This window comes from Aquarana catesbeiana, linkage group LG12, assembly GCF_042186555.1.
Source record: "Aquarana catesbeiana isolate 2022-GZ linkage group LG12, ASM4218655v1, whole genome shotgun sequence".
Lineage (NCBI taxonomy): Eukaryota > Metazoa > Chordata > Amphibia > Anura > Ranidae > Aquarana > Aquarana catesbeiana.
In genome coordinates, this window is record NC_133335.1 from 210,004,034 (window position 1) to 210,020,012 (window position 15,979).

Sequence of the window (15,979 nt, forward strand, 5' to 3'; positions counted from 1 at the left end):
TTCAACAGGTGGTGAGGAGACATTATATCCCCTCCTCACTGCCTGTTTTTAACCCCTAAAAGCCTGCACCACCGCCCAGTGACCCCATTCCATTGAATAGGTCGCGTTTGACATGTGGTGCTACCCAGCAAACAAATCAGGGGGCTTATTTTTTTGCCACAGCCACCAAGTAAAGTACAGGTATGGGTAGTGCAAAGTGTGCCATGGACAGTTCTGCACCACAATCTTCACTACCCCACCACACGTATGAGATCGGAGAAAGTGCACCAAATACAATGTCACATGTTTAGTGACAGCAATCAACCAAAAACCTGTATCCTGGTCGATCGAATTTTCTGATAACACAGATGTTGATCCGAGTGTTACAGCTAATGCAGTCTTGTAACACAAATCCACAGCTTCTTACACCTGATTGGGCATACTAAACAATGTTGTGCAATGCGCTAAAATCTGCAGCAACCCGATTTCCGTTTATTGTGATCATATTAGAGAAAAAAAAGAAAAAATCCCCTTTAGGCGCTACGGCCAGGAGATCCCAGATGGTGTGTAGTCTGGTGCACGAGATCTGTCACTGACACGGAACGAAAAGCCTCAGGACAAAAACAACACTCATTCCAGCACTACACACAACGCACTACACACAAAACACACAGTATCTCACAAAAGTGAGTACACCCCTCACATTTTTGTAAATATGGTAATCTTTTCATGTGACAACAATGAAGAAATGACACTTTGCTACAATGTAAAGTAGTGAGTGTACAGCTTGTATAACAGTGTAAATGTGTTGTCCCCTCAAAATAACTCAACACACAGCCCTTCAGATAGTAGGGTCAGAATTTGGTGTAAACATAAAAGCATGGATCCATCCATCCACCTTGTTGAAGAATCTATGCCATAAGGAATGAAGGCAAAAGGGGGTCCAACCCAGGACTAGCAAAGTGTACCTAATAAAGTGGCCGGTGAGTGTATATTATATAGACATACAGCACGCACATACTGCACATACACAGGCATGTGTATACATGATTTACATATACACAAATATACTGAAGGTGCAATAAAGATGTCTATAGACATGTCAGGATAGCTGGATACACAGGCACAACCCCATCACATGTCTTCCCAGCCACCAATCTGCATAAACATAAATGCTCAGACGGACAATGGGCCATCATGTCATGTCTGTGGTGCCTTCACACAACCTGCACCCCCCTTCCAACTACAAGAAAATTCTGCTACAAGCCGTGTATGGACCACAAATGTCTCATCAAGTAGAAGCTGAACTGTAGGCACCCCGGGGTGTCCAGTATACAAGAAAACTGCAAGTGTCAGATCAAAACATCTACACACGTGCCATAAGACGTACATTATGTAATATAACATTATATATGTATTACACATATATACGATTAATCGTGCAAATATATATATATATATATATATATATATATATATATATATATATATGGAAAAAAAAATCGATTTCAATCTTGAATCGAGTTGAGAGGTCAAATCGATTCAAAATTTAAGCAAATCGATTTTTTTTTTCACCGCGCCGGTCCTGAGGCGTTGTGGGCATGAGTTTTTAAGCAAGGCCGCGGCTTCGGCCAGACGCTGCGGACTAGGTCGAAGCCGAGGCCTCGCCTAAAAACTCCTGCCTGCAGCTCCCCAGGACCGGCGCTGACACCGCGCCGGTCCTGAGGAGCTGCGGGCAGGAGCCTTTAGGTGAGGCCGCGGCTTCGGCCTAGTCCGCAAGGCCGGACGCTGCGGATTAGGCTGAAGCCGCGGCCTCGCCTAAAAACTCAGCACCTCAGGACTGGCGCGGTGTCCAAAAAAAAAAAAAAAAAAAAAAAAAAAAAAAAAAAAAAAAAACTTGATTCGAATCGTGAATCGAGTTTTTTTTAAGAAAATAAAAGATTTTTTTTTTAAAGAAAATCTCCCAGCCCTAATATATACACACACACACAATATATATATATTTATTAAGAGTTGTACGATTAATCGTCAAGAATCGTTATCGCTATCTTAACTAAAGTGTTTCACAATTCTTTCTATGCAAAGTTATTCTCTCTGCTCTTCTGAAGCCACAGCCATCAAAAGGAGGAGAAAAACTGGACAGTCTGCCAAGAATCATTAGGCCCCTTTCACACTGGAGCGGTTTTCAGGCGTTATTGCGCTAAAAATACCGCCTGAAAACCGCCCCTAAACAGCCTCCGCTGTTTGTTCAGTGTGAAAGCCCGAGGGCTTTCACACTGAAGCGGTGCGCTCGCAGGACGGTAAAAAAAGTCCTGCGAGCCGCTTCTTTGGAGCGGTGAAGGAGCGGTGTATTCACCGCTCCTAAACCGCTCCTGCCCATTGAAATCAATGGGACAGCGCGGCTATACCGCTGTACAGCGCTGTACGAGCGGATTTAACCCTTTTTCGGCCGCCAGCGGGGGTTAAAACTGAACCACTAGCGGCCGAATACCGCTGCAAGAACGACGGTACAGCAGCGCTAAAAATAGCGCTGTTGTACCGCCGACGCCCCCACCGCCCCAGTGTGAAAGGGGCCTAACATTCTTTAGCAGTAACTTAAGTTTAAACATTGTAACAATTTGTCAATGGAATGGACTTTGTGCGAAAGTGAAAAAAGTTTAACCACTTAAACACTAAACCTTTTTCTGAAATTTGTTGATTTCAAGTTAAAATAATTTTTCTTTTTGCTAGAAAATTACTTAGAACCCCCAAATATATATAATATAAATATTGTAACAACCACCATTTTATTCTCTAGGGTGTGTACTAATAATTTTATATACATAATTATTATATATATAATTAGTACACACCCTAGAGAATAAAATGGTGGTTGTTGCAATATTTTATGTCACACTGTATTTGCGCAGCGGTCTTTCAAATGCAATTTTTTTGAAAAAAATTACTTTACGGAATTGAAAAAAAAAAAAATATATAACCAGTAAAGTCCATTTTATTTTGTATAATGTGAAATCTTTTCGTGCAGCTCTAAAAAATATATATATATATATATATATATATATATATATATATATATAAATGTGTGTGTTATAAATGCAGAGATAGCCAGCCCCCTTCCCCCAAATAACCTCCAACAATACCTGGTTGCAGCATTTCCCCTTATACTTGAATGTGTAGTGTCCGGCGGATTTGCTGCCCGCTACATGTCATGTAAACATTGCTGCAGGTGCAAAGCATGGCGACCACAGCATGTAAACACCCCGTCTGCTGCCTATTGCAGCTTAAGGGGGGGGGGATGGGGAGTGGTTGTCGAGTGGCAGAAACATGGCTCAACCGCCCAACTAAATGTGGCCTTAAAATTGTGAGCTCCATGAGCATCATCTTCCTAATTCATCTGAATTAGGAGGATGTTCTGTACCTTTATATTGTAAATTGCTGCACAAACTGTTGGCGCTGCATAAATCCTGTGTTATAATAACCTCATCTGATTGTTGAAGCTTTATAATCATTCACCAGGATAGGCGGGATGGTACAAAGCTGACCAAACACTTTGGATTCTACAGAACGTCCCTTGGAATCTGCATCACCTTGTACATTGTATCTGATCAAAAGATACCATGTTACTGAACAGGAAACCTTCTCATCTCGTACATCCTACAAGGGGCTGCACCGTCTATATAGATGCGAGGAAATAAAGTGTATTTATCCTTATAGGTCCCACATGAACTCCAATAATTACAAAGGTAAACATCCCAGCACCGTACTGTACACATCTATATGTCATCCAGGAATTATCTGTTCTCTGGAACTCCAGCAATGAACTCTCCAGCCAACCAACCAATACTTTTTAGTTTGTGAATCAAGTATTATAAGGTTAGAGCCTCTGTCTGGATGTCACATGGACAAGATGTGATTTTAAGCCCCCAGTCACAGTGGTGTGACTTTTCATGCCATTTGATAGTTTCAATTGGCATGACAAGTTTCACCCTATTGTCCACAATGGAAGCGGACAAATTGGCACAACTCCGAGTCGCACTGATTTTGCAAGTTCAGGTACGACTTGCATGGACATCTGTGCATGAAATCACAGAATTCTTCAAGGTAGAACTACTTTGAAACGATGCTACTTCAAGTGAAATATCAGGATTTCAATGTCATGTTCGGTGTGACCGGAGGCCAATCTCCTCAATGGGGACAGATGCAGCATATACATGTATGATTTTAGGTCCCCTATGGACCCCCCCCCCCAATACCTAAAGCGGAGATCTACCCAAAAAGAATCTGCTTCTGTTTTTTGACAGGTACCCGTCCCCACTTCTGGGAGACTGCGGTGACATCCCTCTGAAGTTTGGCCCCCCTCCTCCTTCCTCCGACGCCAGGCCGGTTGGAAAGCGCAGCATGCTTTGTGTAGTAGAGAACCGGCTTCACTGCAGGTTTCCCTTACTGCGAATGGCAGCGGCAGCACCCGTGAGCCGATCCGAAAATTGGCTGGAGTGCCGACATTGTGGGATCTCTGGACAGGTAAGCGTCCTATTATTAAATAATTGCGGCTACACTATCTGTAGTTGCTGACTTTGATTTTTTTTGTGGTGTGGGCGGAACTCCTCTTTAAGCATTCAAGCATGGAAACACTGTACATAATATACACTTCCATATGTCATAGTAATGATCAGTGTGTGTATATGTATGTATAAATATAAAATAGATCGATTGATCCACAGGTGAGGTAAACAGCACTATGCTGTTCTTCCAGTGCATGCAACCAGGCCCTCCCAATGGCTATATATAGATAGAAATAAGCCCAAAGGATTGCTGCACTTGTGGTTTATTGATGAACTAAAAATTTTAACATATAAAATAGTTGTATAATGTTCCACAACAGTTTCGGGCTATAATGCTCACACCCTTCTTCATGTAGGAACGTATATCATTAATATAGATTTTGCACATTGCATGGAACATATATAAAAAGAAAATAAATATAAAAATTGTAAACACAAAAAAATTCTTGTATGGAGACACACGTGGCAGGTGTGGAATCATATGTGTAAAAAAAAAAAAAAATTATATTATATAATATATATTTATGTTATGGCTAGTTTAACATATTGACTGTAACACAATACATACAGTACAAACAATTCTAAAACCTTAGTATCATGTCTGGTATTATATACAATGCCTGGGGAAAGTATATAGCATATTAAAATAACAGATATTTCATATCTTTACATTCTATAGATTGTCTGATTTCACACATTTTCTGTAACATATAGAATAGTTGTATGGGGACAGGGTTGGGGTCATATGTGCAGGTCATATAAATAGGAGTATATATTTATTATTTTTATGTCCCCCATGGATCTCCAATAACTAGGAGTACTGTACATAAGGAGCACTTCTACTACCTCTATATATCATACATGACATCGCTCTGTCTGTCTCTAGGTGTGTGTGTAATTCTTCTATAGAGATTCTAGGTCCATAGACGGCTTATAGAAATATATACTGTGTATAGATAGAGGGAGCCCTGTGGATCTCCTTTATATAATGTACATCCCAACACAGAGAGGTCTCCATACCAGAAATATACATATACCCATTCCTGACACTTGTGGCTCCATGTATGAATAGGACACACATATACATACACACATATTATATATACACATACATATACACACACACACACACACACTATGTACAGAACAGTGCTGCAACACCTTTATTATTTATTGGAGATCTATGGGGCACCCCTCTATCTATACACATTATGTATAATTCCATAAGATCCCCCATAGATCTCCAACCAATAAATCATAGAAGTGTGGGAGCACTGTGCTGTACACCCCAATACCTCCATCACCATAGATATTTTATAGAGAAAAAGCAACGTCATGTATGACACACAGAAGTAGTAAAAGTGCTCCTTATGTACAGTACTCTTAATTACTGGAGATCCATGGAAGACCTAATAAGAAGTATAAATACACACATATATATTTATATTACATACACTATGTACAAATGTACAGGACGGCGCTCCAACACCTCTATTATTTATTGGAGACCTATGGGCACCCCTCTATATATGCACATATATTATATATATCCACAAGATCCCCAATAAATCATAGAAGTGTGGGAGCACTGTCCTGTACATAGTGCACACCCCAATACCTCCATCACCATATAGATTTTAGATAGAGCAAGCAATGTCATGCAGGACACATAGAATTGGTAGAAGTGCTCCTTATGTACAGTACCCTTAATTATTGGAGATCCATGGGGGACAAAATAAATATAATCTATATATATATATATATATATATATATATATATATATATATATATATTTTTTTTTTTTTTTTTTTTTTTTTTTTTTTTTTACATATAGACAAGCACATACGATTCCACACCTGCCATGTGTGTCCCCATACAAGATTTATGCGTTTCAATTTTTATATATTTTTTTTATAGATATGTCCCATGCAATTTGAAAAATCAGACATACAATCTATAGAATGCAAAGACAAGAATCGTCTGTTATATTAATACATTGTATACCTTCCCTAAATATTGTATATAATATCTGAGCATGTTACTGTTTTGCAATTGCTTATACTGTATTATAGTGTGTGTATATATGCGCAATGTGTGAAATCAGACAATCTATAGAATGCAAAGCCATGAAATTATCCTAATATGCTATATACTCTCTGTGGACATTATATATAATACCAGGCATGTTACTAATGTTTTGCAATTGCTTATACTGTATAGTATGTATATAGATATGTATGTGTATAGATAGGTGTGTATATAGGTGTGTATATAGATATGTATGTATGTTGCAGGCTATGTGTGACCTGCTCCCTGGCTGTCCAATCAGAGAGGTCCTGTACAGTCAGTGTCCTCCCCGGGCACGCTGGTCTCTGTAGTCCCTCTCTCTCCTCTCCCTCCCCCAGGTCTGTACAGGTTGTCTTTGTTGAACTTTCCCCGGACACGCCTGGCTCCCTCTCCCGGCTCCCTCACCTTCATATCGTTCATGATGGTCTGGAAGAGTCCTCCCAGCGCGCTGCAGTCCTTCTCCATCGCGCCGTCCATATCTCCAGCCCCGGGCAGAGCCCCCCTCCACTCTCCGGCTGTGTTGTGTGTCTCCCGGGCTCCGTCCAGCGATTCTCAGCGCTCACACTCCGCTCACACTGATCTCATGCCGCTGCAATGCAACTGGAGCGGAGAATAGGGGGGAGGAGTCCCCACCAGACCTGATTCATCGGGAATACGGCGCTTACGCAAATGGCGCAAAAGCCCCCTGCTGGCCGAACACGTTGCCAAAGGAGGCCAGGCGCCTCCCGTTACGCCCATTCTACGGAAACCACGCCCAGGTCTGCGCCTCCCTGCCCCCCCGTCCCGGCCACGCCCAAACGAGCGCCCAAACTCGTTCAGGCCACGCCTGTAAACACCCAAAGTGTACCGCCCACCCTCTTACAAAACGAAGCAACCACGCCTACTGCCAGCGATGCCGCCCTCAAAAGTCACAGGCGCCGCCCTGTTTTACATACAGATAGATAAAACCACGCCTGTTAACGCCCCCAGAAGCATTTAGGAGGTGGGGCTTTCCTCGTGACGCGCCCTCCTCTTATAGTTGTGTTGCCAGATCTCCTTGAGAAATCCGCGGCGGCCCCGCCCTCCAGACATGGAAGTACATGAAGGGCGGGGCGCCGAGGACACAAGGCGGGAGGGTGGCCACGCCCACAGGTGTGGGAGTCGCTCCTTCACCTCAGAGAGGAGCGCGCAAAGACTTGTCTGTGTCCTTGAAACGTGAAAGTTCAGTCAGCACACAGCGCGGTGTTTGTCCTCCTTCCCTGAGGGGGGGTCCTTAACCCTTTCACTACCTGAGACGGTTTTTTACATTTTTTGAAAATGTTTAAAAAATCATTTTAGGCCTGAAAATTACATAAACCCCCCAAATATGATATCATGTGTGACAGCAGACACCCCGGAGAAAAAAATAGAGGCAGTTCAAGGTTTTATGTCACGCCATATCGGCGCAGCGGTTTAGGAAACGCAACATTCCAGTAAAAAATAAAGTAATGCCCATTTAATGTCACAAAAACACAAAATATCACCAGATTTTATGGTAAAATATAAAAGCTGAAGCTGCACCGAGTACATAGATACCCAACATGACAAACCTTACGGATGTGCGCCTCTGAAACAGCGACAAACGTCACAACCTGATATTTTCCATAAGGCTACTTTCACACTGAGGCATTGGGGGCGTCGGCGGTAAAGGGCCACTATTTTTAGCGACACTTTACCGTCGTTTTAGCGGCGCTATTCGGCCGCTAGCGGGGCACTTATAAACCCCCGCTAGCAGCCGAAAAAAGGATAAAACCACTCGCAAAGTGGCGGTTTGGCGGCGCTGCCCTATAGATTTCAATGGGCAGGGGCGTTTTAGGAGTTGTGTATATATCGCTCCTACAAAGCGCTGCAAAGATGCTGCTTGCAGGACTTTTTTTACCGTCCTGCCAACGCACCGCTCTATTGTGAAAGCACTCGGGCTTTCACACTGGAGAGACAGGAGAGGCGCTTTACGGGCGCTAGTTTTAGCGCTATAGCACCTGTAAAGCGCCTCGGTGTGAAAGCAGGATAAAGGGGGCAGTTTGGGTTTTTGAGGGTTCATTTACACTTGCTTCAGTTTCAACACACATTACCGGCTAGTTTACACTTGCTTCAAAACAAGCCTTCAGACACGCTTTGTCAAAGCTCCTGTCACTAAATAAAATGGTTAGCTTACAGTCATTTTAACTTCCGGACCGCCGCACCCCGATGTACATCCAAACTTTGCCGGTGGATATTGTTGTTATGGTAGCAGCTAGCTGCCATAACCCCGGTATCCTCGTTTTCGTGCGGCAGTCGGCTTTCTGATAAAAGTGGTCCCTGCGGCGGATTCGCCGCAAGATCACTTTTATCGGTGGCGGGAGAGGGGCCCCACCCTCCCGCCGCGATCCGGTGCCTTCCGCCGCTTACCGGAGCCGTCGGTAACAGCGGAGGCGATCGCGTCTGTCTCCCTTCTGTGCCTGGAGACGAGTGAGGCTAAGATGGCGCCCACTCGTCTCCATGACACTGCTGGGCGGAAACAACGTCAAAACGTCACTTCCGTCCACGCCTCTTAAAGGCATATTTTTTTCAATGTCATTTTTTTAAATTACTTTTTTTTTTTTTTTATTATTGCATTTTAGTGTAAATATGAGATCTGCGGTCTTTTTGACCCCAGATCTCATATTTAAGAGGTCCTGTCATGCTTTTTTCTATTACAAGAGCTGTTTACATTCCTTGTAATAGGAATAAAAGTGACACATTTTTTTTTAAACAGTGTAAAAATAAATAAAATAATGTAAAATAATTAAAAAAAAAAAAATTAAAAAACCCCCCGTCCCAACGAGCTCTCGCGCAGAAGCGAACGCATACGCGAGTAGCGCCCGCATATGAAAACGGTGGTCAAACCACACATGTGAGGTATCGCCGCGACCGGTAGAGCGAGAGCAATAATTCTATCCCTAGACCTCCTCTGTAACGCAAAACATGCAACCTGTAAAATTTTTTAAAACATCGCCTATGGAGATTTTTGAGGGTAAAAGTTTGACGCCATTCCACGAGCGGGCGCAATTTTGAAGTGTGACATGTTGGGTATCAATTTACTTGGCGTAACATTATATTTCACAATATAAAAAAAAAAATGGGCTAACTTTACTGTTGTCTTATTTTTTTTTATTCAAAAAAGTGAATTTTTTCCAAAAAAAGTGCGCTTGTAAGACCACTGCGCAAATACGGTGCAAAAAAAAGTATTGCAACGACCGCCATTTTATTCTCTAGGGTGTTAGAAAAAAAAAACATATATAATGTTTGGGAGTTGTAAGTAATTTTCTACCAAAAAAACCTGTTTTAAACATGTAAACACCTAAAATCTAAAACGAGGCTGGTCCTTAAGTGGTTAAGCACAACTAAAGTAACATGGGGTATAATTCTTGAAGCAAAAACAAGGTGTAAACAGGATTGTAAGCTAACCATTTTATTTAGTGACAGGAGCTTTGACTGGCGTTCAGAGAACTTTACCAAAGCCTGTCCGATGCCTTGTTTTGAAGCAAGTGTAAACTAGCCCTTAAAGTGGTTGTAAACCCACTTTTTGGACTTCTACCTATAGGTAAGCCTAGAATAAGGCTTACTTATAGGTAGCGGAAATATCTCCTAAACATGCGTCGTTTAGCGCCACTTAGGAGATATTTCATTTGTAGGCCGCTGGAAATTCCAACGGCGCATGCGCGGGGAAGAAACAAAACTAAGTGCCGTTTCTTCCCTAGCCTATGCCGTTAATCGCGGCTCCCGTGCGCATGCGCGGGAGTGACGTCATGCGGCTCCGGCGAATCACAGAGCGGCCCGGAAGGAAGAGGGCCAGAAGATGGATGCTGCCAACACAAGGGGACATTGCTGGATTCTTTTGCAGGTAAGTGGCACATAATGGGCAATGCGATGCATACTAGCCCATTATGCTTTTCATTTGCAGGCTGCAACAGCGAGGAAAAGAGGAAGTAAAACCCATCAGGGTTTACTTCCTCTTTAACCACTTGCCGACCGCCTCACGCATATATACGTGAACAGAGCGGCACGGGCAGGCAAAATCACGTACCTGGTACGTGATTGCCTTCCCGCGGGCGGGGGGTCCGATCGGACCCCCCCCGGTGCCAGCGCCGGTCGGCATTTGTCTAGGAGCGATCAGAGATGAGGGGGAGGCCATCCGATCGTGGCCCCCCCCTCGCGATCGCTCCCAGCCAATGAGAAACATCCCCTGCCTGTGTATAGTACACACAGGCAGAGGATGTGATGTCATCTCTCCTCGGCTTGGCAGTTTCCGTTCCGGCGCCGAGGAGAGAAGACATCCGAGTAAGAGCCCTTGCACACTGGGGCGGGGGGCGGCGTCGGCGGTAAAACGCCGCTATTATTAGTGGCGTTTTACCGTCGGTATGTGGCCGCTAGCGGGGCGGTTTTACCCCCCCCCTAGCGGCCGAGAAAGGGTTAAATACCACCGCAAAGCACCTCTGCAGAGGCGCTTTGCCGGCGGTATAGCCGCGCCGTCCCATTGATTTCAATGGGCAGGAGCGGTAAGGGAGCGGTATACAGACCGCTCCTTCACCGCTCCGAAGATGCTGCTGGCAGGACTTTTTTTACCGTCCTGCCAGCGCATCGCTCCAGTGTGCAAGCCCTCGGGGCTTGCACACTGGATACACAGCAGCGGCACTTTCGGGGCGGTTTGCAGGCGCTATTATTAGCGCAATAGCGCCTGCAAACCGCCCCAGTGTGCAAGGGCTCTTAGTGTAAAACACAAACACACACAGTAGAACATGCCAGGCACACTAAACACCCCCGATCCCCCCCCCCCCGTCACAAACTGACACCAAGCTGTTTTTTTTTTTTTTTCCTGATTACTGATTGGTGTCAGTTTGTGACAGTTAGAAGTGGTAGGGCAGTGAGTATTACCCCCCTGTAGGTCTAGGGTACCCCCCTAACCCCCCCTAATAAAGTTTTAACCCCTTGATCACCCCCCGTCACCAGTGTCGCTAAGCGATCATTTTTCTGATCGCTGTATTAGTGTCGCTGGTGACGCTAGTTAGTGAGGTAAATATTGAGGTTCGCCGTCAGCGTTTTATAGCGACAGGGACCCCCATATACTACCTAATAAATGTTTTAACCCCTTGATTGCCCCCTAGTTAACCCTTTCACCACTGATCACTGTATAACCGTCATGGGTGACGCTGGTTAGTTTGTTTATTTTTTATAGTGTCAGGGCACCCGCCGTTTATTACCGAATAAAGTTTTAGCCCCCTGATCGCCCGACGGTGATATGCGTCGCCCCAGGCAGCGTCAGATTAGCGCCAGTACCACTAACACCCACGCACGCAGCATACGCCTCCCTTAGTGGTATAGTATCTGTACGGATCAATATCTGATCTGATCAGATCTATACTAGCATCCCCAGCAGTTTAGGGTTCCCAAAAATGCAGTGTTAGCGGGATCAGCCCAGATACCTGCTAGCACCTGCATTTTGCCCCTCCGCCCGGCTCGGCCCAGCCCACCCAAGTGCAGTATCGATCGATCACTGTCACTTACAAAACACTAAACGCATAACTGCAGCGTTCGCAGAGTCAGGCCTGATCCCTGCGATCGCTAACAGTTTTTTTGGTAGCGTTTTGGTGAAATGGCAAGCACCAGCCCCAGGCAGCGTCAGGTTAGTGCCAGTAGCGCTAACACCCACGCACCGTACACCTCCCTTAGTGGTATAGTATCTGAACGCATCAATATCTGATCCAATCAGATCTATACTAGCGTCCCCAGCAGTTTAGGATTCCCAAAAACGCAGTGTTAGTGGGATCAGCCCAGATACCTGCTAGCACCTGCGTTTTGCCCCTCCGCCCGGCCCAGCCCAGCCCACCCAAGTGCAGTATCGATCGATCACTGTCACTTACAAAACACTAAACACATAACTGCAGCGTTCGCAGTGTCAGGCCTGATCCCTGCGATCGCTAACAGTTTTTTTTTGTAGCGTTTTGGTGAACCGGCAAGCGCCAGCGGCCTAGTACACCCCGGTCGTAGTCAAACCAGCACTGCAGTAACACTTGGTGACGTGGCGAGTCCCATAAGTGCAGTTCAAGCTGGTGAGGTGGCAAGCACAAGTAGTGTCCCGCTGCCACCAAGAAGACAAACACAGGCCCGTCGTGCCCATAGTGCCCTTCCTGCTGCATTCGCCAATCCTAATTAGGAACCCACCCCTTCTGCAGTGCCCGTACTTCCCCCATTCACATCCCCAACCAAATGCAGTCGGCTGCATGAGAGGCATTTTCTTTATGTCCTCCCGAGTACCCCTACCCAACGAACCCCCCCAAAAAAGATGTCGTGTCTACAGCAAGCGCGGATATAGGCGTGACACCCGCTATTATTGTCCCTCCTGTCCTGACGATCCTGGTCTTTGCATTGGTGAATGTTTTGAACGCTACCATTCACTAGTTGAGTATTAGCGTAGGGTACAGCATTGCACAGACTAGGCACACTTTCACAGGGTCTCCCAAGATGCCATCGCATTTTGAGAGACCCAAACCTGGAACCGGTTACAGTTATAAAAATTACAGTTACAAAAAAAAGTGTAAAAAAAAAAAAATAGTTGTCGTTTTATTGTTCTCTCTCTATTCTCTCTCTCTATTGTTCTGCTCTTTTTTACTGTATTCTATTCTGCAATGTTTTATTGTTATTATGTTTTATCATGTTTGCTTTTCAGGTATGCAATTTTTTATACTTTACTGTTTACTGTGCTTTATTGTTAACCATTTTTTTGTCTTCAGGTACGCCATTCACGACTTTGAGTGGTTATACCAGAATGATGCTTGCAGGTTTAGGTATCATCTTGGTATCATTCTTTTCAGCCAGCGGTCGGCTTTCATGTAAAAGCAATTCTAGCGGCTAATTAGCCTCTAGACTGCTTTTACAAGCAGTGGGAGGGAATGCCCCCCCCCCCAACGTCTTCCGTGTTTTTCTCTGGCTCTCCTGTCTCAACAGGGAACCTGAGAATGCAGCCGGTGATTCAGCCAGCTGACCATAGAGCTGATCAGAGACCAGAGTGGCTCCAAACATCTCTATGGCCTAAGAAACCGGAAGCTACGAGCATTTTATGACTTAGATTTCGCCGGATGTAAACAGCGACATTGGGAAATTGGGGAAGCATTTTTTCACACCGATCTTGGTGTGGTCAGATTCTTTGAGGGCAGAGGAGAGATCTAGGGTCTAATAGACCCCAATTTTTTCAAAAAAGAGTACCTGTCACTACCTATTGCTATCATAGGGGATATTTACATTCCCTGAGATAACAATAAAAATGATAAAAAAAAAAAAAATGAAAGGAACAGTTTAAAAATAAGATAAAAAAGCAAAAAAATAATAAAAAAAAAAAAAAAAAAAAAAAAAAAGCACCCCTGTCCCCCCTGCTCTCGCGCTAAGGCGAACGCAAGCGTCGGTCTGGCGTCAAATGTAAACAGCAATTGCACCATGCATGTGAGGTGTCACCGCGAACGTCAGATCGAGGGCAGTAATTCTAGCAGTAGACCTCCTCTGTAAATCTAAAGTGGTAACCTGTAAAGGCTTTTAAAGGCTTTTAAAAATGTATTAATTTTGTTGCCACTGCACGTTTGTGCGCAATTTTAAAGCATGTCATGTTTGGTATCCATGTACTCGGCCTAAGATCATCTTTTTTATTTCATCAAACATTTGGGCAATATAGTGTGTTTTAGTGCATTAAAATTTTAAAAAGTGTGTTTTTTCCACAAAAAATGCGTTTGAAAAATCGCTGCGCAAATACTGTGTGAAAAAAAAAATGAAACACCCACCATTTTAATCTGTAGGGCATTTGCTTTAAAAAAATATATAATGTTTGGGGGTTCAAAGTAATTTTCTTGCAAAAAAAAAAAATTTTTTTCATGTAATCAAAAAGTGTCAGAAAGGGCTTTGTCTTCAAGTGGTTAGAAGAGTGGGTGATGTGTGACATAAGCTTCTAAATGTTGTGCATAAAATGCCAAGACAGTTCAAAACCCCCCCAAATGACCCCATTTTGGAAAGTAGACACCCCAAGCTATTTGCTGAGAGGCATGTCGAGTCCATGGAATATTTTATGTTGTGACACAAGTTGCAGGAAAGAGACAAATTTTTTTTTTTTTTTTTTGCACAAAGTTGTCACTAAATGATATATTGCTCAAACATGCCATGTTCAGAAATAAATTCTGTTGCTTCTCCTGAGTATGGGGATACCACATGTGTGAGACTTTTTGGGAGCCTAGCCGCGCACAGGACCCCTAAAACCAAGCACCGCCTTCAGGCTTTCTAAGGGCGTAAATTTTTGAATTCACTCTTCACTGCCTATCACAGTTTCGGAGGCCATGGAATGCCCAGGTGGCACAAAACCCCCCCAAATGACCCCATTTTGGAAAGTAGACACCCCAAGCTATTTGCTGAGAGGTATAGTGAGTATTTTGCAGACCTCACTTTTTGTCACAAAGTTTTGAAATTTGAAAAAAGAAGAAAAAAAAAATTTTTTTCTGGTCTTTCTTCATTTTCAAAAACAAATGAGAGCTGCAAAATACTCACCATGCCTCTTAGCAAATAACTTGGGGTGTCTACTTTCCAAAATGGGGTCATTTGGGGGGGGGTTTGTGCCATCTGGGTATTTTATGGCCTTCAAAACTGTGATAGGCAGCGAGGAGTGAAATCAAAAATTTATGCCCTTAGAAATCCTGAAGGCGGTGCTTGGTTTTTGGGGCCCCGTACGCGGCTAGGCTCCCAAAAAGTCCCACACATGTGGTATCCCCGTACTCAGGAGAAGCAGCTGAATGTATTTTGGGGTGCAATTCCACATATGCCCATGGCCTGTGTGAGCAATATATCATTTAGTGACAACTTTTTGTAAATTTTTTTTTTTTTTTTGTCATTATTCAATCACTTGGGACAAAAAAAATAAATATTCAATGGGCTCAACATGCCTCTCAGCATTTTCTTTGGGGTGTCTACTTTCCAAAATGGGGTCATTTGGGGGGGTTTTGTACTGCCCTGCCATTTTAGCACCTCAAGAAATGACATAGGCAGTCATAAACTAAAAGCTGTGCAAATTCCAGAAAATGTACCCTAGTTTGTAGACGCTATAACTTTTGCGCAAACCAATAAATATACGCTTATTGACATTTTTTTTACCAAAGACATGTGGCCGAATACATTTTGGCCTAAATGTATGACTAAAATTGAGTTTATTGGATTTTTTTTTATAACAAAATTAGAAAATATCATTTTTTTTCAAAATTTTCGGTCTTTTTCCGTTTATAGCGCAAAAAATAAAAACGGCAGAGGTGATCAAATACCATCAAAAGAAAGCTCTATTTGTGGGAAGAAAAGGACGCAAATTTCG

The 15,979-nt window shown here is 43.6% G+C and overlaps 1 protein-coding gene across 2 annotated transcripts in view; it reads right to left on the reverse strand.

The window, feature by feature from the left end:
• LOC141113484 (protein MTSS 1-like) overlaps positions 1-7,289 on the reverse strand; it is a 209,954-nt gene extending 202,665 nt beyond the window's left edge. For both annotated transcript variants that reach the window (XM_073606616.1, XM_073606615.1), the window contains exon 1: positions 7,015-7,289. In XM_073606616.1, coding sequence (XP_073462717.1) covers positions 7,015-7,086 — 72 coding nt within the window. In that variant the 5' untranslated portion in view covers positions 7,087-7,289. The remainder of the gene's footprint in view (positions 1-7,014) is intronic.
• Positions 7,290-15,979: the final 8,690 nt, after the last annotated feature.